Raw genomic sequence first — 27,427 nt, forward strand, 5'->3', positions numbered from 1 at the left:
TGTGAGCCGCCCCTCCGGGATCCCCGCGTCCCTGTTGCTGGGCCCTAGCGCTGCTCTTCCCTGGGCACGGCTTTCTTGCAGCGCTGGGCACGCAGCTGCCACACCTGTCTGGCGCAGAAACATTATTTTAATTAATTAGGGGTTTGCAGGCCCTTTACCTCCTTTCCCATTCTAGGTAGTGCCTTCATTTTTTTACAGCATCACCTCACTGACTTGCGTTCTCCCTGCAGTCCACCACAGCACGCCCCTCCTTCTCCAAAGAGCTGGGACTTGCCAACAATTCCCCAGCATATTTCTAGAGAAATCTTCCTTCGACCTAAGCAAAGGAGCTTGCAGTTGCTTCAATTAATTTCTGCATTTTTTGGAGGTCAAAAACATTTTAAATCCTGCTCCTAGCCTCTAAGTGTACTTGACAGACAATTCCTGATTTTTGCTCTCTATTCTATCATCTAAAAATAGTGAACAAAATTAGATACAAATCTTTGTTTTGATATTAAAGCACTGATAACTGTTCTCGTTTTGCAGATGTGCAAGATCACATCAAGACACCGTATTCAATCACTGCTTTTTCCACACAAAAAGCTTGTTACCTGGTCATACAAAAAAATTGAATTGGTTTTATATGACTTTTTATTCAAAAATTTGCTCCATCTGTTATTCCTTTTCCCAGCTGCTTAAAAATACCCTGTATATGTATTTGTTCTAGAAATTGAAGTTGCACTACTTATAATTTCCTACTTACCCTTTTTAGGTTTGAAGACCAAACCCTTTAGCGAAGGCATGTCTACCAAGCATAAAAATCTCTTGAGAGGTATTGAAAACTGTTTGTTGTAGATTCAGATTGGCCAGATACAGATAACTATCCCCATGGAGACAGCAAAAGGACACGATTAAAACGCTGCCAAATTCACATCTATCTTTGGTCTTAAGTTTGTCAATACCAGGCTAGGATTTTTCTACCAAAGTTGCTTGGGCTTTTTGTTGTGTTTTCCTCACAGGGTTAGATACGCTTCCCCCTAATCTTGTTCTGAAAACTAGAGTACTAATTAAATTGTAGCATCTTCATTTTTCCTTGTAGTTATGGAGAAAAGTTTTAGCTAAGGCTGATAACCAGACTGAAGCTTCAGCTATTTTTGTCCAGAAATACAGCATTCATAAAGATTTGCACTGAATAAACAATTGGTTTTAATTCATGTTTTCTGCTACTATGGTGTAAGCTAGGGTGTAAATCATGGCCCTATGTTTTTCTGGGAAAAGATATCTTAAAGTGAGCTTGGACAATTAACCCAAGTTTTGTGCCTCAAATTGTCCTGTAAAATAACCAGAGATGAAACAACTAACAGCCTTTAACTAGGAAGATTATTTGCACTTAAGTATTAAAGCAATGGCGAATAATTCCAGCATCAAAGCTGTATGCACTATCTTAGCTCTGCCCATTGGACAGTTACAGCCTTTAGAAGATCAAATACTCAGAAAAACTCACTACACAGAATTTGCAAGTTTGGTTAATACTAAGCTATACGTAGTAAAATTATGATTCATGAAGTGTAAAGTAATGATACCATCACAGGAGGAGCTAAAGAAGCGGCATTAGCCAAAAGAGTTGCTACCTCTCACCTCCAGCTGCTCAGTGAACTTGCCTCAGTTATGCTGACAATTCACACTGTGAATAAACTGTGAATAAACAAAGTGACCCAAGGTATAAGTGCCCCATTTTAATATTTTCACAAAAGCAGGAACTCCTTAAACAGATGCTAATGCTCAACTCCTCATATTGTGGAATTGCTGCTTAACAGCAAAATATACTTTGTAAATTACCTCATCTCCTTCCAGCTGAAGTAACAGCATCTCAGTCCCAAAGACCATTGGACATACCCAACAGCACAGGGGCGGTTGCTCAGAGAGGAATTCTGATTAAGAGCTCCATGTCCTCCGGACCTACTGATAGTGTGTAATAAAGATTCAGCCCTTATGCTTACTGTTGAGCTATTAACAATGTAGGAGTAACAGAACAGCACCGTTTCCTATTTTCTCCAGGACTAGTAATTCTGACACTGATCACAGAAACTAGTTTGAGGCTTATTTCAATCATTTCAGCCATTTAAACCTTTAGGCAGATAAAAATTTGTGGAAGGAAGAAAAATAGACAGTCTCCACCAACTCCGATTCCCAACTGAAAATTTGCAGATATATTAACTGTGATTTATGTATAATGATTTTAACAGGGCAGCTTATATCATTATTGGAAATGCTAATACCGTACACATGCAGTTAGAAGGTTAAGCCTTGGATCCTTAATACCATCTACTCTGAGCAAACTTCAAAATTTTATTGCATAACAAAGCATCATTAGGTCAAGAATGTGAGGTATGTACCTATTTTAATTGAAATTACTGACTGTTTCAATTGCATGATGTTTTAGTTGCAATCATATTGCTAACATTTAATTTTGTAACTGCAAACACTTTACCTACTGTCACACCATAACTGTTACATTAAGCTTTTTGACCAAATGTTACTGGAAAGCTTTCCTGCCATTTGAAATGAAGATATAAAGAAGTAAAGTTCCTACTGAACTCTGAAATCTTGCTAGTATGGAAATAAGCGTGAAAGATTTAGACAGACTCTTAAGCAGCTATTCAGGTTTGGAAGCTGCAAGCTGTTGGCCAGATACAAAAAACTTCTTAAGAACTGAATTTTCAGACTTCTAAGTTATCTAACCAACATTTTCCAAGAACCACAATGTTGTTTCTTAAGAGGTTCTGAAAACAAAGTATTTCCTGAAATTTCTAAGGTTTTGTTCATTTGTTGCCTAGAAACATCATCTTTATTGAAATTATGCTTTAAAACAGGGACTTAGGAGCGAGAGAGGAAAAAATACTGAATTTTGATAAATCACCACTGTATTCTATAGTCTCCAGAAGAAAATGAAAAGGACTTTTGGAGAGGGCTTCACCTTATTTTCTTACTGCTTTCTTTCTGAATTTATTAATATACTAAAAATTAGAGTTTTGTGAAATCTCTCTTAGTCATTTAATCAACTAAAAAAGGAGTACATTCAATATGACGGCATATAATTCACTAGCCAGTAATCAATAGCAACAGTACACAGAAAAAAAAAAATTCCAACAGTCTATGTACATGAGAAAGATAAGAACAGAACACTGGTAAAAACAAAACAAAAGCTGTGAGAAAGACTTCCAAACGCCAAGTCATCACATTCTATTTCCTTACCACTAATAAAACATCAGTGGCATACAAGGGGAAACAAACAAACAAAACGAAAAATCACACAGAGCTAGATACCCAGAAAAAATGATTTAAGAAAAGCAAAAGGTTTTTTACTAACAAAGTACAATACAGCAACATTGACAATGAACATCCTTCCCATTAGTAAACACTGAAGTAACCCACACGCTATTTTCAATGTAAAATCAATAGTTTATTGCCATGCTACAATTTTTTCTTTTTTTCAAATGAAGTTGGCACTGGTAAAGGGGACAATGTTGTCATAATACATAATACATTTTTTTTAAATGCACATTTGGTAAGCTTTCTCAATAATGAAAGTTTAAAACAAGTGAAATTAATTTTTTTAAGGTTGATTTGGAACAGCATAAAAATACACTCTTTCTGCATAGTACAGTATCACTTTTGTCATAAAAGAAACAAGGAATGTTTGTAAAAAATTAATTCAACAGGGCAAGTTAACTGAAACTTTATAAACAATTTGGCAATGGTACTCCCACTGTTTAGACTTTTTTTTATATAAAAGAAATAAAAATCTAGAAAGCTACCTTTATACAAAGTTGCTATATTTATGCCTTTAAGTAGGAAAAAACATTTTATAATGCAAATTAGGACATACAATAATCTTACAATATCATACAATGTAATGACGAGAAAGGAACATACAACATAAGATTTTGGCCTTTGTAGAAATGTGTATTTCTGCATTTAATAAATGCATTTGTGGCACACTGGTGACTATTGTATTCTTACTACTATCAGTCAGCTTTCATGCTAGGACTGTATTCCGCTGTCCTGTAATGGCAGGTCTGCAGTTCAGTTAAAAACACAGACAAATGCTTCAGGAGACACAAGGTGATGCTGCAACGGAAGGAGATGTAACATGCAAAAAAGGCAACATGCCTGCTGGTTGAGACATTCTGCATTGTGGGATACCATACACCACTATTTTCTTTCATACTAGAGCACTTCTTATACATTCAGTCATTAAGTACCAAAGTCTTACAAGTGAGAACATCTGCGTTCGGGATTTGGCAAGTTTCCGTGAAAATACAAAGTTAGTACCAAATATATAATATATATAAAATGTGGGTGTATGATATACACATATTCTAATGCAAAAAACTGCATTAATATGGAGTTAAATTTGCCGAGATCCATTCCTAAATAACATAACCATTAAAAATACAGGTGTAATCCTGATCTTTCACACACTTCAGAATCACTTCCTCTTTCATACATAATAGTTAAAGCAATATATATGCAAGTATGACTAAGAAATCAAAATTCACATAGTAATCTGAACTCTGACCACAACAAATAGGATTTTTTCAGTACATGTAATTAAATATATTTATATTTTTACAGTATTTTTAGATCATTCCTGAAGAACTTGACCAACCAGGTCCTCAGGTGTAACAGAGCTGTTATGTCAGCAGAACTCCATCGTGTAGGAACACATCCAATGGCCACTGAAGTCAACGCATACGATTCATTTGGCTTCAAAGGATGCTGCATGAGGCCCAGACAAGCTCTGGAAGGATCGCCCTACTAACAAGAAAGATTCCCTAATGACAAAGCTCCTACCTCAGACTTCCTTTCCTACCACCCAAGGGAAGGATGGGAGCAAGGGACACGCTGGCTCAGGGCAATCTGGGATGTTTGCAGGTGGCGTTGGGAGCAGCTGTGTGCAGCACAGCCCTGGCAGCAGGGAGCGGCAAGGCGAGCTTCACGGCACCTTCATACTAAGGCTTCTCTTCGAAAGCAGAGGAACTGGCCCTCCAAATTCATCGCTCCATCATTCACTCACCACAGGTCTCAGACTGGGACCCCAAGGCATTAAGTACTTTGCAGACACAGAGGAAGACAGTCCCTGTTCTGAAGGGCTCAAGCCTATTTCTTAATCATATATTTTTTTTTACATAATCTCCTTTATATATACACATATTTGCTACATAAAATAGAATTACACCAAAGTAATGGATATATCAGAAGACATCGTCACAATATATGTATATTACCACACTAAATAATTACTAAAACTGCAAGAAAAATTTCAAATGCCCTTTGTAATATATAAAAATATAGACATGTCCAACACTTGTTTCATGAACTTTAAAGGTAACTTTTTATCTTATATTCTATTTCTATCTGTACACCTACATACTTCCAAACAAAATACTGCGTTAATCTGGAGTAAACACCACGTTAGGATAATATCCTAACAAAACATCTGACAGACTTAGTTATACCTTACAGCACAATATTAGAAGGAATAATGCATACATGGTCAGAGTTACAGCTGCTACGGTTTTTTTTTCCTTATTCACTTATCTTGTCCAAAAGAGGAATTGCTAAAGATTGTGAAAGCACCTTAACTCAAGACTTCCTGTCTTTTTAGTATTTATTATGTAAGAAGGACATCAGCAACCCTGACTCCAACTTAACGCAGTTTTTTGTGGTGGAGTTTCTTCTGGATTTTTTTTTTGAGTGTATATGGATTTAAAATAAAGTTATCATAAATGAACTTACGTTATATTATGTAAATACTGTTGAATATAAATGCCTGAATTGCTACCTCTAGGGAAGGATGGCAAAGATCTTATAATTAAATTCCAGAAATACCTAGTTCTATCCATCAAACTGGATGACCAAGCTTATTTTGGGTTCTTGCAGGGGAGACTGGGAAACTTCAGATTTAAGTCCACTATTAGCTCCTAGTCAATCACTTTTATCTTATTTGCAGCCATAAATAAATTCTAGTACAGTGCAGAAATGCCATTTCATCACTGATTCCACCTTACATGAAGAAGAAAATACTGCTAAGAAATAAGAGATCCAAATCAGACCCAACATTATATGCTCAAAGTAGTAACTGAAATTAATCAGAACTTGCATTTTTTACTTCACCAACAGTGAATATAGACAATCTGCTCTTTCCTGATTCTGTCTCTTTGTGAACACAGTTACATATAAAACTAAGACAAGTATAGCCAGATTTCGAGCCAATGCACACTGGCATAAATCCAACAAAATCAACTGTTGGTCTGTCACCTGCAAAAGAGTAGCCATGTTTTGGACTTTGTACAGCTCAGACCTTCCTGTGGACCTTGTTGCATCCAAATCCTAGTCAGAGGTTTAAACACACAAATATCTAGAAGAAAAAAATCTTAGAAAAAAAAAAGCATTTTATGATATGAAACGTCTATTTAAACATGTAAGCTTTTCAACCAGGTTTTGTAGACTTAAATAGGACAGGAATAGGGTTTGAATGCACGCCATTACATTCAACACCTATCTTATGCAAAATGTACTGATCAATATACCTGTATAGTTGACATTTTAAAAAAATTACTTGAACAAGAGTGCTCTAAGGACAGTTAAAGTTTTCAGAATGGTCTTTTTTATATTGTTTTATGAAGTCACCGAGAAACACAACAAAATTAAAATTGTACCTCCTCGTGATATCAATTTGAGAAGGAAAATAACACTTTCCTGATATAACTAATGGATTACATTCTCGCCAACAGTATTTCCGATGCAGTTTTTATTATGTACTTTTGGCCACTGCTTCATCTTTATTATTTCTATAAATTGAAAATGAATTTTCTTGTTTAAATGATACTCTAATTTATGTTATATTTATTTTCACAAATCACTGCATTGAAGGAGTATCTACAGTTTAAGGCTTTCCCTCGTCTTATGTGCTTGAAGAGTACCAGTCAATTGCATGTTATGGATGAAAAGTGGAACTGAAGGAGATGTTGCCATTTTTGCAGGACACAGTTTATGTAAAATTAACATGTCTCAATTATTAAAGAAAACTGTTACATATTTGTAGCTTTTCACTCTGTACACTTGTGAGCCCAAAATAAATATGATCTAAATACTGTGGAGAGATTTCAGCTGAAAACTGAACCCTAAATCTATAGACAGTAAATCTAACATCACAACCTTTAAAGAGACTGAACTGCAAAAATATTTACCAAGTCTCCAAGGGTAAAGTGCATTGCAACTACATCTACTTCAAGCGGCAGAAAATAAGGAAATGAAAATAACATTAAAGACAGGGAACAGGGACTATGCAGTATTTTTCCAGCTTACACAAAATGAGAAAGCATTATCCCACCTGTAGAATGAAAGAGGGTAAAAAGATATTCCTAGAAAATATGGTGTCAGACTGGTTAACATAATTAAGGCTATAGAAGGTTTTCCCTTAAATTCTGCCTGATGTATTTTCTATTTAGGATACTAACAAAATGCCAGGACTAAGCACTCGGAAATCACAGAAGTTGACATTTCAGTTAGTCCTCAATTCTAGGCACCAGAGTGAGGAAAACACCCCCCTATACACAAAGTATTGTGACTTGCAAACTTGCAACAACATAAAAAAATTACTCAGACCATCCTTTGTATCTGAGACTATTCAGTATAAATGCATAGGACAATGTACTAGAACTAAGGAGGAATATGTTTGTTTGCTGGAATTTCAGCAGGTCACTTACAATCTACCTAAAGTCTCTTCCTCTATTTGTCAATTAAGAATATTACTTCCTGCCTCACAGGTATGTTTTAAGGATCAAATTAACCAATATTTCTGAGACATCCATGCTATACAGATGAGGACCAAATATTTCTAGGCAGCTAGCTAGATCAAACAGTTTTGCCTCAAAACACGTGCTGAAGTGTTAGCATGGCTCACAAATTTAAGTGAGCTATAAACTAGGAACAAGAATCACACCAGTATCATTAATCCACTACATATTTCACAACACTTAGTAATCTCTCTTCAGTAGAGACCAAGACTGGTCTACAGCATAGGATGAGGCAATGGCAAAGATGTGAAGGAGCATTAACACCGCAGACCTGCAAAATGTCTAGCTGTAGCTAGTCTTTACCTTCTTGAGCACCAAGTTCTCCCCAGACGTCAACAAGCCTATCACAATACTATGCATAGGCCAACAGTGAAATCATTGATGAACAGGTTTTTTTATCTCTTAAATTTCTCATAATGGTCTCAATGACTCCCATCTTTTACTCCTGCAAATTGTTCTTTGTGCATCTGGTATTTCAGTACCGTATAGTCTGTAAAGAATAATGAAAAACTTTCAGAGTGAAAAGGTTGCCTGATATTATCCCTTAAAGATGTGACAAGGAACATGTATTTCAGGTGCTGTCACTGTTGCCACTACTAAACTGAGAGAAGACCAAAAAAAAAGTTAACAAGGGAACAGGAATACACTCCAATTTCAAAGACTGGAAATAGTTTTGTTTTTAATAAAACTTCAATTCAAATATTGCATGAAGACCCTTAATTCTTTTTCAGATCCTCCAATGGCTTTTCTTGCACATGTTTTCCTTACACACAGTTCAAGTTTTCTTTTTCTTTNTTTTTTTTTTTTTTTTTTTTTTTAAATCACACCAGTTCATACAAGTGTCAGTTCCTTTGCAATCACTGGCTCAAGAGTAATCTCTGCTGCTGCTAATAGCCAGGTGCACTGGAAATACTGCCAGAATTCTAAAATTATTCAGAATTTAAAAAAACACAAACAAAAAAAACAACAGCTAAGGGTGCATCTGGCATATTCAACAAATGCATGATACCTGGATGTACCTGTAACACTGAGCAGCTATTATTGTAACCAACTTCACCAACTGCAAAAGGAAAAGAAGTATGCTCATAGATAATACTACCTTCAGATAATTTACTACATATTCTTCCTAAATTAAAGTATACTATCAACTATGAATGCACATTGTTAGAATGTACAATTTGCTATAAAGAACTATCAAGTCCAGTACCCTGCCTCCCGTGTAATCTGTGTCTGATGCTTCAGAGGAAGACAACAAATGCATAATTAATCCTTCCAGTTGTGCAATACTGCGTGCTGCTGGAGAGCTGGGATATTTCTGTCAGGCATAAAAAAGCAGACCACTGGACAAAGACAACCATTTGACCTTCAAGAGTCTTTCTTTGTCAAATGCAGAGAATAAGACAAACACACAAACAACCCTGAACAATAATTAAAGCTATGTACAAAATTTGACGCTTAAAACAAGACATTATAGGACAGGTAAAAAGAAACATACAACTGCAAAGAAAAGGCAGCACACCAAACTAAGAAACGACGAAAGAGCCTTAATTCATACAGCCAACCTGTGAATTCCTTCACAAAAGACTAATGAGATCAACATTTTGTCAGATTTCACAGGGAACTTGATACACCACTTGAAACTCTCTTCTAGCAAAAGCGACTTAAGGCTGGTTTCAGATGCATTTACAGCTCTGATCAAGCAAGCTTTGATATGACCTCTCAGATATCACACAAGCTAAGAAAACTATTGGGAATTTGAGGCCTTCTTGCCCATGTGGTCTTAAAAAAAACCCCAACAACAACAACAACAACAACAACGTGTGGTGTTTACATCCCTTGAGATGAACCAAGATATCTTGTGTAAGTCAAACTGAGTGAATTAATGAATTACATACATTTCATTCTGGAGGAGCCATTTGAATGAAGACTGAATGTAAAGATATGTACCTTGAAAGATTAGGTTTACCTGCTAATAATGCACATATCAAGAGGCTTTTAAAAGTGTTATAAATGCCATTAATGACTACAGGCACCAGACCAGAATATTTATAAATTCAAAACTGGCATGTCACTCAGACTCTAATCAATTTAAAGAGGCACTGTGAAAGGTGGCGATGCTGCTATGCAGTAATTACTACTACCGTAGAATGAAATAGTGTTATTTAAATGAATACTTGCTCTACATTAATTCCCTTTAGTTAGACAAGTACATGAAGTATGCAGAAAAAGTTCTATCAGTCTATAAAAGGCGTTAGTGTTAAGAAATGCAAAGTACTTGCATCTTCAATTTTATAAACTTCACAAAAGGTGCAAATGATTTAATGCTTTCCGGGCTCACATAGGCAGGTCAGTACTGTTATGTCTAGTTTTCCTAGAAGTACCATCATCTCGGGGCAGTGCTTTTTGCAAGCTTGACATAGCAGCAGTTCTTTCAATGTCTATCACAGCATACAGCTCTGTGCGCCTGGTTGGAGTTTGTGGAAGTGGAGTGGTGGGGGTTTTTGGAGTCTGAGGGTTGTCAGAGTCACTACCACCTTCCAAGTCAACCTGTATATAGTTGAGCTGCCTGTGTTCTAAACTTGGACGCCTAATGTCAAAGTTGAAGACCGTTGGGGTACAGTCCCGACGTCGTGTGAATTCTACTTTATGAGCACTTGCTGGTACTGTTACATTCTCTGTATTGACATAATTATGCATGGGATCTAGGTTATTGTGGTAGCCATTCAGAGATGGGGTCTTTGGTCCTAAACTGTCATCTTCATCTCTACTCAGCTTGCGGGCTTCCCAAACAGGAGGCAATGATGGCAAGTTCTCATAGTTCAACAACGCAGTTCTCCTTTGAGCAGAGTTGTTAATGTTCTGGGTATCTGAGGTACTGGTTGATGTCAAACGACCTCTCCTGACCCCTGAGGCACTAGGGATTGATAACCTATTTACATTTTCATATACCAGTTTATTACCAGACAGTGTTTCTCTACGTTCATCACTGTCGTACCCAGTGTCCCATTCAGTGTTGTTTGTGCTGCTGCCGCTAACTTGGTCTCTCCCAAGTTGCTCCAGTTTCTCTCTTTCCATTAACTGCCTTTGAACAGGTGTTGGTCCTAAAACAAACTTGACTCCTTCAGGCTCTAGGAGAACCTGAGCATCTCTGTCATCAGTACACATCTGATCTTCTTTCACTTTATTTGTTTCAGCGTTTGAAAGCTTTGATTCCAGTGGCACATGCACACTTGATCGATTTTTTCTTTCCTCTTGTACCCCAGTAGTGTTGACATAAGTGTGCACCTGAAAGAAGAGGAAAAGAAAAAAAAGGAAATTCAGATGCTAGTTGCATTTCCTTTTTTCTTTTTTTTTAAATTTCATTCCTTCTTACCCCCCCCCTTTTTTTTTTAAAGGCAGCTAAGAGGCAATTCAATTGCTGTTTTTGACTACTTAATAGATGGTTAAAGAGAAGACAGAACTAGACCCTTTTGAATTTGTCCAGCAAAAGGATAAGGGGCAATGGACGCAAGTTGGAACAGGAAAAAATCTGACTACATATTAGGGAAAAAAGGTTTCCTAGACAAGAGTGGTCAAACACTGGAACACACATCCAGAGACATTACAAAATCTCCTTGCTTGGAGTATTCAGAGCTTGACTGGACAAGGCTCTGAGCAGCCTGCTCTAACTTCAAAATTGGACCCGAGTTTGGTTTTGCTTTGCCAAGGGGCTCTAGAGGTCCCTTCTGACCTAAATTATTCTATAAGTCTACTAATAGAAAGCTTATTTGCAAAGAAGCTTTTTGACTAGGATCTTTAATCATAAAATACAGTTTGTGTGTTTAAAATATAGTTACTGAAATAAAAAGCATTTACATAAATACATAAATATATATTTTATATATAATTTATTTTTATTTTATATGTAAAGAACTTAAAATAGTTACTCCTTCCCAGCAAATTATCCTACAAAGTATAATTTTAAAGTGGCAACGCAAACCCTTTTCTGAGGTAATTAACATACGGAAAAAATACATTACACCTGATACTGAAAAACACAAATGAAAACACAAGCACACAGAACCAGCATAAAAATCTGAACCAATGCTGAACATAAATTACATGAAAGGAAAAAGAAAAATACCCACTTGTTCCTCTGCTACAAGTAAAGGATGCGTTGATTCTTCACCAACAGAGGGGAGGCGTGCACTTCCGACAGAAGGATGCCTGCTGGAAGGATGTGATGAAGCATCTCCAAAAGATGGATATCTGGGATAGCCGTTAGGTAGGCTTTGTGCATTGAACCCAGGAGCTGATTCAAAGAGAAAAGAAGCAAAACCATATTAAAATAGAAACATTTTACTGTATACGAGTAAGATGCTTTATATCATCATCCTCAATTTTCAAAAGAGAAATCAAAATATGTAAAACAGTATTAAATAGTCACAAGGTTCAACTTTGCTGGAGGGAAGGAAAGGCAAGAGCAAACTTCAGAGTAGCCATCCCAGTATTTACTGGGAAACATGTCTGAAGCAACCACTGAAATGTACACATGTTACAAACCACAGTTTTCCCTATAAACTCCCCATCCGACTTCTTTTTCCACCATTAACGTTTCCCTAAAAAAACGGAACTTATTTACTGAAACTTCTATTTCTCTGAAGTCATCAGTGACCTGGAATTCCAATTGTCAGATATCAAGCCACATCCCTAGGATTACCTGAAATCCCCCAGGAGTTTTGAAGGATTTCATTCTACCTATCCATCTATGCATAGCAAAAGAAGGATGCCAAACCCACTGTAGATGTGGGATGACCATTACATTTTTCCTAACAAAAAGATTGGAGCACTGCCTAACATCATTTCTGAATAGTACTAAAATAAAAGTATGGTGATATTTTATAAAGCAATTGAATAAGTATACACTTAAGCAGTGTTCATACGCAAAAACTAAGGTCCCAAAGCTTAGTTTTTAAAGCTGAAGAATTTGACTACAGCAGTTTTTCTCCCAAGATTTCAGATTCTGGAAAGAGAATCCTCAGAAAGTATCTCAAGAGAATGCATTACTGGCAGTAACCCCCCCAGCTGAAAATAGCATTTAATTTGTATTAATTAAGTAATTTAAAAAATCTAATTTAAAACTAACTACCACATTACATTCAGGTATGCCATTTGACAGTAAAACCATACTTACTGGTAGGTGTTCGAGGGGTCCTTGGAGCTTCCAACTCAGTTTGATGATTATTCCTTTCTACTACTGGTTCTTCTACCACATTTATGCTATTATTCTGCATTATCTCTTGCAACATATTAAATAGCTCTTCTGCACGGGCACATTTAAAGGCAAAGATTCCTATAAATACACCAGGAAAAAAAAAATCAAAATCCTTTTAAGAAGAAAAGTGCCTCACAATGTAACTAATTTTTAAAGAACAGAACCGGAATCCACATAATGAATACCTGTTAAAGAAGGAAAACATTAACAAATTTTTTTTGCACCAAAATGCACAAAAATATAGTGAGACCCTTTTAAGTGTTTAGCTGATAGAAGAATAAACTTCCCATGCACCAGAGGTTAAGTTGGAACAGAAAAATTGATTCAGTTATAAAGCAAGCCTTAAATTTGAGTGCTAAATGAGGGGGTAAAAGAAAAAAAGGCAAGATTTTTTTTTTTAAGAGTTGATAAAAAGGAGGCCTGTTAAATTAAAAAAAAAAAAAACACTAAACAAAACAACTTTGGTGCTACAAGATCATATTCTTAAATCAGATTTCTATTAGATTACCATAAAAGTAAGATACCTGCACATCAGGAAAGAAGGATTTAAACACTGGGTAAGAGCTTAGTTTCTGTAAGAAGATTAAAATGAAAAGCTAGTAAGACAAACTGTGTGAAACAGACAGTAACAAACCAATTGTTTTAGGCTACAGGATAGACACAGAACACAAAGTTAGCAGCAATACCGTGTATTTTGCTTGCGTATTGTGCCACTTTGCCTTGAACAGCAGAGAGCGCCCCAACTTACCCTCACCAGCAAAGTCGCAGCTTTGGATTATTCTTCCATTGAAAGCATTAAGTTAAAGTTGACATGCTTGTTAAACACGGGTGCAGGTGCTCGTTTTTTAAAATGCATATTACAATCTTAAAATACTCTTTAATAAAAACTACCTACCTCTATAACTATTTCTGTAAGTTAATTTGTTAATAGACAGTGACGGCCAGCAATTTTTTTTTAAGGACGCAGAACAGTGAGAGATCAGAACTACCAGAAATGCTCCACACGGCAAAATTTCACAAAAACCAAGCTGGGAACACACCAAGCGGGCAAGAAAGAGGGTTGATGCCCAGCCATGAACATTCATCTGGGACAGTGATTAAGCTTTGCACTCGCAGTGTGGCAGCTGCAGAGCTTTTACTCCTTTCCTCCAACCCACGATCCAGCTGAGTGCAGTAATACTCCAGTTCTAATTCTGCCTGGGTCCAGAATTCACACTGGATATTTAAACTTTAATGGACAAAATAACTGCACCACCACCAACAAAAACATCCAGGTTTACTAGTTTTAAAAAGCTCCCAATTTGCTTCTGAGAAGTTCAGCTGGCTTTGCCCCCTTTGTTAAAAATAAATAAATACATTTAAGAAAGAGCTGTGCTGCCAGATTGCTAATTCCTTAAAATATGAGGTTAATTGAATTAGCAGTGAGAGTGTAAGCAAAAATACCTTGATGAAATCTTGACTTTTTCTTAATTACACTCACATTAAAATCAATACGATCTGTGACTTAGAAAATATGGCAACACAGAGAACCTGGAGGAGTTGCTATGTTGAATTATGTTATCTGTGCTCCCAAAACATGTCCTTAAGGATTTCAAAACCTAGCACAACATTAATATTGTGCCATCAGTGCATTTTGTATCATATGTATTTGAGAGAAAACATGCAACACAAACAAGAATATTGACTAAAGTAAATCAGTAAAAGCTGCTGGGTGACACTCAGTGTATTCTTGAATGAAAAACTGCTCAGTCGTCTCACCAACTAAAGATGAAGCTTTGCGACTGTGGCCACAAGACCTAGCACAGGTCTCGGGAGCAATGCTCCCTTGCAAAACGCAGCAGAGACAACATTTTCTGCCACATTTCTTTTCCCTTTTCTCAATATTCACAGTACTTAATATTACGTAAGGAAAGTGAGAAACAGAAGAGGGAGGAAAGGGTTGCTGCTCACACAGCCTGCTTAATCTTCTCTATTAAAAAAAAAAAAAGGCGAGGCAGAGAAGTCGATCAGATTCAATGGAAAATTCTGCATGCTTGCTAATAGGCCAAGAGCAAGAACCTTCAAAATAGTATTTTCAGTTGAATTTCAATAGTTTCTATTTTACACATCTAAAAGAAACATGAATTAAACTTGAAAAATCAATTAAAGTACATTTTCTTTAAAACAGAGTTCATGATTTTCTCTCTAAAAATCCAAAAATTTAATTAGGTATGGAGTATACTGCAAAATTTGAACAGATCTCTCTTTCTCATTGCAGCCATCCCACTAAAATGTGGGGAACACTACGGATGCAGGAGCTGAACCAAGAATGCCTTTCAGACTCTTACTGCCTGCCCTCCCCTCAGCTTGGACAAGGAAGATGACCAAGGTGTGTTTATGGCCAAGTTCTTTCGTGCTTGTGGAGGGTCATGACAGGGTTAAACTGGCGGAAGTTGCAAGTAGCAAGCAACAGGAGCCTCAGACAAACACACCCAAGGACACGGGTGCAGCTGGGAATGACACATCCTGAGAAAGTACAGATAAACCATCAGAAGCCAGTGGGAACCAAGGTTAAGAACAAGACAGCTTTTCTCCACCTAGGAAGCAAACAGCAAAGTACAAGGCACGATCGCTGCGTGCGTGATYRGTGTARTGACTGGCTACCTGTGACATAATCTGCATGATGACTGACTTAGCAAAGTGTATCTGTAAAACCGCTGAGGCAGCTAACTTTTTAGTATAAATATGCTCAGAAATAAACAATAAATGTCTCAGGATGCAAAACCTCCTGAGTCCGTGCATTCATCCGCTACACATGCTCTCGATTTTTTACAGTGAAGTTAAAATACACTGTTAGCATTTACTAGTATTTTTATCAGTAACAAACATTTCGCAGTTGATAAATGTTAACAAACTAAAAATACAGCTTAATTTCACAAAGCATCACTACCTAAGAACTCCTGCTAGACACCACAGCCGCACTGTGACAGGAAGACACAGACTGAGGGCAGCAAGTTACTTTGCTCACACCTCAACCAATACCGCTGTTTCCTCACCGACTGTTGCAGTGAAGAGGGATTAAGAACAACTACATCTTTTCACTAGGAACCAGCCTTGGCCAAGACCAGCCATGATCTGGGAACTGGAAAGGCAACCATCTTTTTCTGATTAACACCACACAGAAAATAACTGAGCATAGCTGGAGCCTGAACATTTCATGCAAAATATGTCAAAATTTAAGTATGATGTTGCCAACATAAGTGAAAATAGTGCTTCTTGCAGGAAAAGGACGACACACAGATGTTACTGAAGACAGTAACAGGGTAGGAATATCGAGGCCATAACAGGGCTCCAGGCTCTCCGGATTCCAAGAATTCTCTATTCTTAGTTTTCTGAGAAGATTCCTCCACACTCCCACGGCTCCATCCAACTCCCCGGTTACACTGTCCCTTCCACCACCCTTCCCCGAAAGCCCAGGAGACTTTTCCTGTCAAAACCACCTTCAAAGTTGACCAGAAGTATTACTATATACAAGCATGAAGTGCTCCAGACCTACAGTGCCAGAAACAGTAAGTCATTCAAATCCTCATTTTATCATAAGAGCAATCCGCTCTTGGACCCTACTCCTAACGCCAGCCGCTCACCAGGACACCATCTGCCCCTCATGGGCTAACTTACTTTTTTCCAAAAACTACACTTATATGAAACTACATCCTTTAAACCCTTGCCAAAGGAAAGGTGAATATTCTCTTTTTTAACTTGTCCTCCAACATCAGGACACTTTTTAAAATGCTTTCTATACAGAAATTCTACATACCTTGTCCAGTTTGACACCTTCGACCACTTTCAAAAGAGAAAAGGTTTGAGTCGTAACCATAGCGACGGAGACAGAGGTAGTGCCATTTTACAGAATCCCTTTTACGGGTGTACAAAATTAGTTCTGTATCCGTAAGTTCCATTATGCCAGAACCCAGTTCATTACCATCATCATCCACGTTAATAACCTATAAAACAGACGTTAAATAGCATTAGATAAGCATTCTTTTGAGCACCAGTACTGCTAATATGATATAGCAGATGGAGTGCATCAATGAAACATTAAGATTATATGAGTTACAATTCATGGGGTAAAAGCTTAAAAAAAAACTCACCAAACCTTCTCCTCTGCTCCTCCCAACCCAGAACTAAAATAATATATATTAAAAGCAGTATGAATAAGACTACAAAATACTATTGCAAAATCTGAGGTGAAATTCAAAGTAAAAAGGATTCATAAATTTAATAAGTATTTTTTAAATAGACTTTATGTACGTATTCTAGCATTTCTGCATGGATGACATACACCTCAAATTATATATTCTTTCAGAGACCTGTTTCTTAAAAATTATTTGCTTTGTCATATAACCCCACTTACAGTTGGGTAAACAAATGAAAAAGGAGAAGGGGCTCCAAGACAAAACTTCCCTCACATACCTGCATAGCCTTGCACTGTGCTGAATTCACCAGACCGTTTTAGATTTTTTTCTGCCTTTTTAACATCAACAAATAATTCAAATACCTCATGGTTATTTTGTGCAAAATGCATGATGTGTATGAAGTTTAAACTCTTTGTCCTTTTGCTCTTCCACCAGTTGGAGGTCTTCTGCATCCTTTATGGAATTTGGACAATATATATTTTCCCCCATATGTATTTTATCTCACAATCCTGCTTTTAGTGGGTTTCTTCCTTACTCAAAAGAAAGGCTACAAAAATCTTCCTTATGGTATTAATTAATTTTACTCCTTAAAGAGACATTTTCAACTTGAAATCTAGTCAATTAAAAAGAATTAGGAATAGTTTAATCTGCCACTGAAGCCTATGCCAGTTCTCCTCATTTTACAAATTACATGCTTTCATCTTCTCCCCCCTGCTGCTAAATCAGAGACATGCACAAACAATAGAGAAATTCTACAAGAAGAAAAGTAGGAATTAGCTGCAAGAAGTGATGTCAAATGCATAAAAAACAAGAAAATAGAAAATTATTTTATCCGTCAGCTTTTTATACTGATAGTATTAAACATTTTGAGAAATTCCCATGGTTGGTTTTAAAGCTTAATTGAGCATTCACCCAAGGCAAGGCACGAGTCATTTTTCACTATGGAAGCATTACATTCCTTTGCCAATTCACGGAGACAGTTTGGAGCACAGAAGCAAATCTGATTTGTGTGACTATGCAAAGGTATGTTTCCTTAAAGTCACTAACTTCAGCAGCTCCATGTTAAGCACATGAACAAGTGTTCACAAGCTTGTAAATTTCAAGGATAGATTGTACAGAAGCACATTCATGCACAAAACTCTTTCAAGTAAAGAAATAAGTCCTCAAAATGCTATTATCAATAGTGATCTTCAGGTAAAATCAGCACTTCAAATTTTTCCACTGATGACCCCACTTCCAGGTTCGCTGTCACACTTCTGCAATGGCTTTTCCACCATGCTTGTGACTCCCCTTGTGAGTTCCACCACCTCTCAGAGGTGACGACACGTAATTGGCCCCTAGCAATTGAAATGGAGTTAGCCTGAAAACACAGGGCTTTTTTTTCCCTCCCTGAAGATCAAAATGGCCATAACAAATGTAACTTGTCTAAAGAACACCTGTCACTAATAGTATGAAAAGCTTCTTGAAGGGGCAAGAGAAGCCTATAATACAGACATCTGTAAGTCTCCAACTTTTTAACTGTTAGGTAATTCTAACACTACTTTCATTTAAATTTTTTCAATCACCGACTTACTCTGCAAACAAGCAACAAAATTTACAGCATACAAAGTCAGTCACTTACCTTAAACTTGTTTCGATGGTTATCTGGGACAGTTTCTTTATCTGGACAGCTACAACAGCTACCCATGACTTCTTTAGAAGACCATGTGATCTCTAGAGGCAAAAACAAACAAAAAGAGCGATCATTTAGTTGGAGAAAAAAAAAAAAAAGGGAGTATCATCAAATGAACAGCCCAACACAAATTACTCTTTGAAATTACAATAATTACAATTCTTCATGACAAATTTGTAGAATCATAACTATTACAAACATTTTTTTTTAATTTAAGTTAGATTTGGCTTTGAGGAGTGGCTATACTAAGCTGTTAAAAGTCCTACCAATAATTAAACTTGAGATTACTACCAAACTGATCCACTTGATTTGTCACCTTAATTCCCATGGTAACACTTGAGAAAAAACAATTCTCGGGTGCAATTCTCATTCCCTAAACCAGGGCCCGTACACAAGACACCTACCTGCGTTCCAGTTCCAGCCAGATGAGCACTCCCCAGCTTAGACACTGCTGAAGACAACCGTGGTGACTCCCATAAAAGCCCTCCATGGCAGGAGGTTACTAGGCACAGGCAGCACAAAGGGCCCACGTGGCAATCCTGAAAAGCCGCCTGGGGCTTAGACAGCTCCGGGGCTAACTTACAGTAGAGGGTGGAGGCACTGCAGGCCTGCAGGCAGCCCCTGTGCTGGCCGTAGTGGAATGAAGTTTTGCACTTCCACTTTTAAATACTTCCCATATAGCAATGTACACAAAACAATTATTTTAAAACTTTTTTTTTTTTTAATTTTCTATTAAGTTCTCTTTGGATTAAATTGTGCTATACAGTCTACTCCATTTACTATAAAACAATAAAATATTTGATAACACAGAACAGCATGGCCAAACTAAGGAAACCAAAAATAAGTATTTGATATTCTTGATATTTAAAGATTTGTGTATGTATGGTAAAACTTTCATAGAACAAAGACTCACAGTTCAATGCTCCTCCCTCTATCATCCCACTATAGATCAGTCTTAAATATAAGAAAGCCATAAAAAGAAAATCCATTTACATTAACTTTATATTGGAAGAGAACTAAAATTTTCACTAAACAAATGAAAAGTGGGGCAAAATCTTGGAAGAGAGCTAATAAGTCAACAAGAGATATAACACTGAGGGCGAGGAAGAATCAAGACAAAACTAGTCATTTCCTTTTTCCTGACTTAAGGGGAAAATCAGATGCCACCTTAAGAAAACCAGGCCTTGCTTTCTACCCAGGCATTTGTATTAGCAGGTAACAATAGTATCTGAGTAACATTTCAGCCTGCTGAAAAACAAGGTGCAAGGAAAAGGATGAAGTGCAGCTAACTCAAAATAGATACAGCTACCCCAGAGACTGTATAAACCTCTCAGTGGCCACCAAAACCTTGCCAGAGGTCAAATGGAGAACTTACCAGAAAGGCTAACAACAACACTTTGGATTAGGCTAGTAACAAAGAGGCAACCAGGCATGTAGTCAAAATCATGGCATTTCTCTGATGTCACTAGTGACCATAACATGAAAACATGCATTAACTCAGAGTCCATTTCTTGACCCAGAATGGAACTGGGGGGTTTGCTTGCTTGCTTCTACTGCTGTAGAGAGAAGCTATCCTACACACAACTGTTTTTCGCATGGTGAAGAGAAGCCCTGGATTTTCTTAAACGGGGCAATCAATCTCTCAAGTACAGGCTACCTTCAACAGTCTTCACACATATATCCCATTGTTATTTTAATGACTCAATTTTTTGCTGAATGTTTCTGTCTGTTTTGTTTAGAAAAGGAAATATAGTTAAGAACATCTTCTATGATTAACTTGCTGCCTTGGCACCCCATAATGCCTCATCACAGCAAGGTTCAGATGTTGGTCTTGCTAGCCAAGACCATTCGTGCTAGCCATTCGTGCTACCTTATTTATTCTGGAAATACACTGCTAAAAAGAGCAACGTGTGAAAACAGCTTCAGTGCAGATTAACAATGAATATAATATAAACTTGTACCAAAGGTTTTCAAGCTGTGATCCATAGAGCACACAGTTGCAAAACAGATGCTTCTAACAGTTTTCAAGCAAAGCTGCTTATACTTAATAAAGCCCAGTCTTAGGCCACCAGAAACCTTTTGACAAACTGGAAATAGAACTAGACTGCAGCATACTGTGATACTATCATGACTTCTTTTCATTCCTTATAAAGATAACAGCGATCAAAACTGTTGGAGGGAGGTGCCAGCAAACTCAAAGGACCATAAAAAAACCCAAAAAACTGCAAAGTAATTTAAAATATTGCTAGAATTGCAAATGAAATGATGTAGTATACAAAGATGTATGAAGTCTAGCCACCACATCTCAAGAGACAAAGAAAGGGGACGCAATCAATAATATGAACTTGTCATTTTGTTTCCAAAATACTGTAATATTAATACTTCAGAAAATCAAGAACTGTAAGGCTGCTTCAAAGGAGAGATGTGAACCAAGGCTATGAGGAAAGAAAGCCGCACATCTGAAACAGCTAGGGAACTGGTAGAGCTAAAATCACTCACCTAGATTTGGCCATTAATATTCCCAGCCTCTGCTGCCGCATCAGGACTTCTGTCATACTTCAAAGTGTCATGCTGTCTTGTCACAGAAGTAATCATTTGATCTAAAACTACAAAAGTACATAAAAATGTAATTTATCTTAAAACTCCAATTACTAAACTAAAAGACATACAACTTTTTATTTTGGAGGCATTATGTCTAGTGAAGTCTTCATGGCTAGGCCGTGTCTTCCAGAGGTGTCTCACACAGAGACTAATCTCTTAGAGCTTCCCCAGCATTCTAGTGCCCATCTGATCTTGGAAGAAAATAATCTGGTATCCCCTTCTGCAGAGCAGCCTGTCATATGGGCAACTCCACTCGTTCTCCACTCACTGCTTAACCAACTGAGCCCAGAAAAGGGACAGATGCACAGCTTCCGTTATCCTCAGCACATACCGAACCAAACCAGGGCAGACAGAGGAACACGTGTAACTCCGCTTAAGTCCCTCTTGCTTATCCTATTGAACATACAAATGCTGACTTGTACGGCTAACACATCACCTTCTCTTTGCATCCCTCTCATGATTCTCACTCCACGACACTAATCATAAAAGTTTTTTATAAATTTTTCCTTAATTATTCTCATATTCCATCTTCTCACGTTTAACACTGAAAGGTCAACTCCTGCTTCCAGCAGGCTAACAGTTGGCAGCCTCCATTATCTGCTTGTAAAATTGCCAAACAAGCCTTTCATGTTTTCTTTGACACTGCTTCTCAAACTCAAAAGAAAGGCTAAATACTTAAAAAACTGTTATTAGCCTCTTTCTTATCAGCCTTTCAGGATGTCTATGCAAACCTGAGACCAATGCAATCCTGTTCATCAGGAAGACTCCCACAATCCTCTGTATTCATCTGCTGTCCTTTGCCTTATACCTGGATTAAAGCATTTTTGGAACCCAAAGCACTCTTGCTTTTTGCACAGCGTCAAATGTAACGTAGTCCCAAGCTTATCATGGGTCCTAGGCATCATGGTAGCAGTTGCAGAAGGCTCTTGCTACGGAGTGACTCAAGCAACAGGACAGCAGAAATTCAATACTGATAAATGCAATGCAATGCATGTAGCAGAGGAGCTCTACTTATTAGGAAAGACCAGTCATGACCATAGTTCAATGAAAACATTAGCTCAATAGCTATCAAAAAGCAAATGAAACAGCATTGTTTGGAAAGAACTGAAGAGCCAAAATAAAAACACCATTCTATTGTATAAATCCACAGTGCACCTAAATATTAAGTAACATATGCAATCATGACTCCCCATCTCAAAAAGGATATAGTTAAAGAGATGCTAAGAGTAACATGGATAATCAAAGGCATGGAATTGCTTCTGTACAAGGATTGTGACCAGGATTCCTCAGCCTGGAAAAAGGGGCAGCACAGGGGAAGTGATATGGAGAGAATTAATTAAGCACAACTATGTTCTAAATGCAAGCGCTAGGGAGCAGCAGATGACATTACCAATTGGCAGGTTCCAAAAACAAATAACCAGGAAGAGCTTTTAAACTCAAGGATGACACTTCTAGCTCAAAAAGGCCCTGGGCTGCAGATATTTAGAAGGGTATTAGAGAAAGATCACAGAATGTTCCCCCTTCTTATTCCTTTCCCTATATATTTACTATTGGCTATTGTCAGAAGCAGGACACAGGACCAACTGAAACTTCAGCCTGACCCAATAAAGCCACTCCTATTTAACATAAAAGGATGATATGGACTGAGCACAGATTTTTTTGAATGCATTGTCTTAAAACATCAAATTACACAATTAACCACCTGTATTTAACTTGAAAGTAAAACTGGATTTCACATAGGTACAGATGGACAACCTTATAGAACTGTTCTACGGATATGTAGATTTGCACACATACACAGTGAAAGGAAAACACCCGTCACAGTTAACACAAAGATCCTCTCCTGTCCCCAAGCAATATTTAGTATCAGGAACTTGCAACAAGTCACCTACCCTTAATATAATTTATTTGCCCTTTAGCCATAAGCTTTCTGGATCTTAGACAAACGTGTACCCAGCTGTATTCAAGACCTATCCCTCTACAACACACAGGCTCTGGTTCCATTACAGCCCAACCCAATCTAACTATTAAAATATTCCTTTTTTTTTTTTTCCTTTGTCTGGGGTCAGATTAGCTTTTTGCTGGCTTAGTACACACCAAACCAGCTCAGCACAGAGTCCAGTAAGCGCCAGACTCACAGCCTCCGTCACCTCTGCCCAGTTTTCAGCAAATCTAGCCCCTTTGATAGGCACCAGGCTTTACCGACCTTCAGACTCCCTGCCGTGGCCTTCAGCAAGGGAGCAGGGACGGAGGCAGCAGAAAGCTTCACCCACCCTCTCTGCACAACATGTTCAGCTGCAGCATCTTACCAGTGATCATTACAAAAAAAAAATTTCCACATATGAACTACTCTAAAGCAGGTGTTTGCACTGGTATTTACCCTGATATTTTCCCTAGCAAAGTTTTAAGGCCTTCACACCGTTTGCCTACCTAATGTACGCTAGCCTGTTTCAGTTACCTAAGAATATTCCTTAAATGATTTAAGCACACCTTTAACAGATAAAAAAAAGCATCTAATTCCTATTTCTTTTATCTGTGAAGCAGTAACAATTCTCCAACAAGTTGTTTTCAATTACAAGTTCAAGGGTGGTTTTTTTGTTTGTTAAGAGCTATTTACTCTGTTTGGAATTTTCTTATGTTTTCCCAGATTGCAAAATATTTACACAAACTTAAACATGCATGGAGAAGTAGACATTTTCATAGATACAACCCTAAAAGTTAGTCTTTTCAGTTATGTCCACAATGACAAATTTAGGAGTGGTAATTTCCCGTTCATGAAGCATCAGCAGTGGTTAGGTACAGGTCACACAAGGGGCGAAGGGACAGGAGAGTATTTTCTGCTTCTCCCTAACACGTTAATGCATTGCAAGGTAAAAAATCCCAGAAAAGACAAAAAAAGACCAGCACTTATCTTAACAGAAGTGAAAATTAGGAGCTGCCATAACTTCAGTAAGATTACTTAGACCAAAAAAAGTGGGTTTTTTGTGACCACAGCCTCTCAGCTGGTACTACCAGTGCATTTGCACTGGCAACAAGTTATGCTCATCTCTCAAAAGTCAAGGAAGACAAAGGCGCTAGTGCAAACACAGTAGATAATTTTTTAAATCATACTATCATCAAAAAATTAAAAAAAAAAATTTAATTACATTTGCAATTCTGCGATCTGCCCTGGGTTGGGAATGGGCTGAACAGCATGTGTATTCCCCTCATGAAGGACAGGCCACATGGACAAACTGCAATCTTACTCTTCCTTCTGCTCAAGGTATCTGGTAGCCCCATTTCAGCCTGACCACAGTTGCACAGCTGATCTAAAAACTGGCAATAACCGAATCCTGCATGCTTTGGTTGCAGGCTCAAGCATTAACTTTCAGAGATATTTTCCATACGCAATCATTGCTAGTGTATATCTTTTAAAAAATCAGGGAAGAAAAAAAAAACAAAACAAACCACAGCACATTTGTGAAGAGGCAGGGAGAAGCAAAAGTGCCTTGTCAGTAAACCCATCTTTCACACACACTTTCTTCAAAAGGAAGAGTCACCACACCACCCCTCAAACCCAGCATTGCCGGATCCTTTACGTCTTGCTCCCCGACCTCAAAGTAGAGAGTAGCTAGTGTAACTAACGTGCCATCGCTTTACCGTGAACATACTTTTAAGTTTTTTATACCACAGAACTGGGAGGTGGGAGGAAAGGGAGGGGAGAGAGATGGAAAAAGATGACAAAGACTGGGCTTCTTCCTTCTCCAAAATTTTAATATCTAGAAAGTCCAATGGAGTAGCTGGAGAAAGCGGCCTGTGGTGGATTGATAGCACTCAGGCATGCACTTGATAATACTGTGATTGCAGCTGTTATATATACTTACACTATCATTTTTGCCTACAACATTCTAAATCCCACAATTTGGAAGACCACACCACTTTTCAAACCTTAAAATTAAAGTTTCAGCATCCATCATTTTCAAAGACTAGTTTTTGCTTCACCTACACTATTTAAAACAAAATTTTTAAAAAGGACTTAATTCCAAACACTAGAACACAGAATTCCTTTGTGCTTTTATTTCCTAATCTTATTTAAGATATTTGTTTAAAAAGATAGACTAAAAAAAAAAAAAAGAATTATCAAAAGCTCTATATTAACATCATTTTCTCTGGAGCTAATCTGGTTATGACAAAAACAAACCAAGAAAAATGCTGTAAGTTTTGGAGGTATTTTAAAATTGCAAACTCATTGACAGATGGGTGAATCAAAACCAGAGGAGTATTTCACCTATTTTATTCACTTCTTTAAACAATCCCATCTAGCATACTGAAGAGAATAATATTTTCCAAATCATTAATTAGTTTTAAAATTTGAAGCCTCACATAAATTGATGCTAGCATGTTTAGCACTTTATATTTCTTTTGTTGGCAATAACAATTGAAACCCTTATAGCTTCAACTTTGCCAGTCCCTAAAATACATTTTTCAAAATATGTTCCATAACCACTGTAAAGAGTTAGTCATGGTTTACCTAAACTTGAAACAAGTCAGCCAATAATGAATACAATGCTTTGTACCAACACTGAGATAAAGTATTTACAATGCAGAAAGCTGAAAAGTTCTGTCCTACAGTTAAGACATTTTTCAGCTGTACCAGTACTATAATACTTGAAAGTTTGAAAACTACAAAACTGGGTTCTCACAGCTCTTTACTATCAAATATGGAACAAAAAGACTATATTCAAATTGAACGCGCTCTTCATATACAAGATAAATGAATGGTTTCAACACCTGCTTCTTTCTCAACTTCGTAATTGATGCTCTGATCAACCAAGTAAACAAAAAAAAAAGGAAATTAGTTGTACCTGACAGCTTCACAAGAAACCCTTATGTTTCTGAAAAAGAAAAATTCAATACTTGGGAAGGGAGAGGAGAGAACACACAGTGTAATGGTCATCATCTGTCCTGAGCCTAGGAAGGTTTCAATTTCCTAGCTGCCTTCTGTGAAGTAAATTCAAGTTATTGCCGGGGGACAGCCAGAACAAACTGATTAAAAAATATATATATATATATATTTTGAAGGGAATTTTGAATTCTCTTTGACTTTTAAAAGTTAAATTTATTGGGAAACATCAGATATATGTATGAAATGAAGGCAGTAACTTAACAAGAATTTTGCTGAAAACAGTGTTGCAGGAGGAAGAAAATTTAAAACAATGGCCATCACTCTTTCTTCCTAAGTTCTTAAAATGCGGAGAGAATGCTCTATAAGCTATTTCAAACTCATATTGTGCCATGTTTCAATTTACATGTGCCATGCAAAAGACACTTTACCACAAAAGGAAAAATTTAACTTACATGTGACTTTCCATCCTAGGGTCATCAACATCAGACACTTTGCACCATGAAGCATTTTCATCTCGAGAGCAACTGGCAACAGACCACACAACAGAAATACAGAAATCTACTTGAAGTCCCATGGAAATGGTGTCTTTCACAGATACAGTGACCTTGTAGATAAGTAACTTGTGTAAAGCAGAAAATGCTTGGTGGCTCCCTGAGCCACCCCAACGTAGTGGCTGAAAGCCAAAATTCTTCTTTCTGGTTGATGTGAGGAACAGCGGTAGGGAACCAGACCTTCCACAAAATTGAGAAGGCTCCTGTGAAGCTTTCCTGAAGCCTCCTCAATTGTCTTGTTGTGGACTTAAGCCGCATGCCAGAGTGGAGCCGAATTTTCCTGCAGCACAGCTGAATTTCTCCACAAACTGTACCATGGGCAAGCTATGAGCAGGGATCCTTCTTGCCACCTGCTGAGTCAGCCGATCGGAAATGGGAGAGGTGAAGGGTGACCCTTCTAGTCTCCCCTCATTCTAAAGGGGAAAAAAAAAAAAAAAAAAAAAAA

At 37.5% G+C, this 27,427-nt stretch overlaps 1 protein-coding gene and 1 long non-coding RNA gene across 5 annotated transcripts in view; one reads left to right on the forward strand and one right to left on the reverse strand.

Annotated features, from left to right (window-relative positions):
- Nucleotides 1–7: 7 nt before the first annotated feature.
- On the forward strand, nucleotides 8–5,776 carry LOC112964100. The gene is made up of 3 exons (XR_003252856.1): nucleotides 8–811; nucleotides 2,226–2,367; nucleotides 4,618–5,776. It is a non-coding gene; the product is annotated as an uncharacterized LOC112964100 (long non-coding RNA).
- A 3,421-nt stretch (nucleotides 5,777–9,197) lies between these two features.
- FRS2 (fibroblast growth factor receptor substrate 2) overlaps nucleotides 9,198–27,427 on the reverse strand; it is a 55,372-nt gene continuing 37,142 nt past the window's right edge. For 3 of the 4 annotated variants that reach the window (XM_026061771.1, XM_026061769.1, XM_026061770.1), the window contains 6 exons: nucleotides 21,445–21,551; nucleotides 18,895–18,986; nucleotides 16,895–17,081; nucleotides 13,018–13,176; nucleotides 11,972–12,135; nucleotides 9,198–11,129 (listed from right to left, as the gene is read on the reverse strand). In XM_026061771.1, the coding sequence (XP_025917556.1) occupies nucleotides 10,179–11,129; nucleotides 11,972–12,135; nucleotides 13,018–13,176; nucleotides 16,895–17,081; nucleotides 18,895–18,960 (1,527 nt within the window). In that variant the 5' untranslated portion in view covers nucleotides 18,961–18,986; nucleotides 21,445–21,551 and the 3' untranslated portion in view covers nucleotides 9,198–10,178. Of the gene's footprint in view, nucleotides 11,130–11,971; nucleotides 12,136–13,017; nucleotides 13,177–16,894; nucleotides 17,082–18,894; nucleotides 18,987–21,444; nucleotides 21,552–26,883; nucleotides 27,078–27,427 lie in introns of those variants that run through there. The other variant, XM_026061772.1, reaches the window with a different exon arrangement.

This window comes from Apteryx rowi, unplaced genomic scaffold (genome assembly GCF_003343035.1).
Source record: "Apteryx rowi isolate R43461 unplaced genomic scaffold, aptRow1 scaffold_185, whole genome shotgun sequence".
NCBI classification, from domain to species: Eukaryota; Metazoa; Chordata; class Aves; order Apterygiformes; family Apterygidae; genus Apteryx; species Apteryx rowi.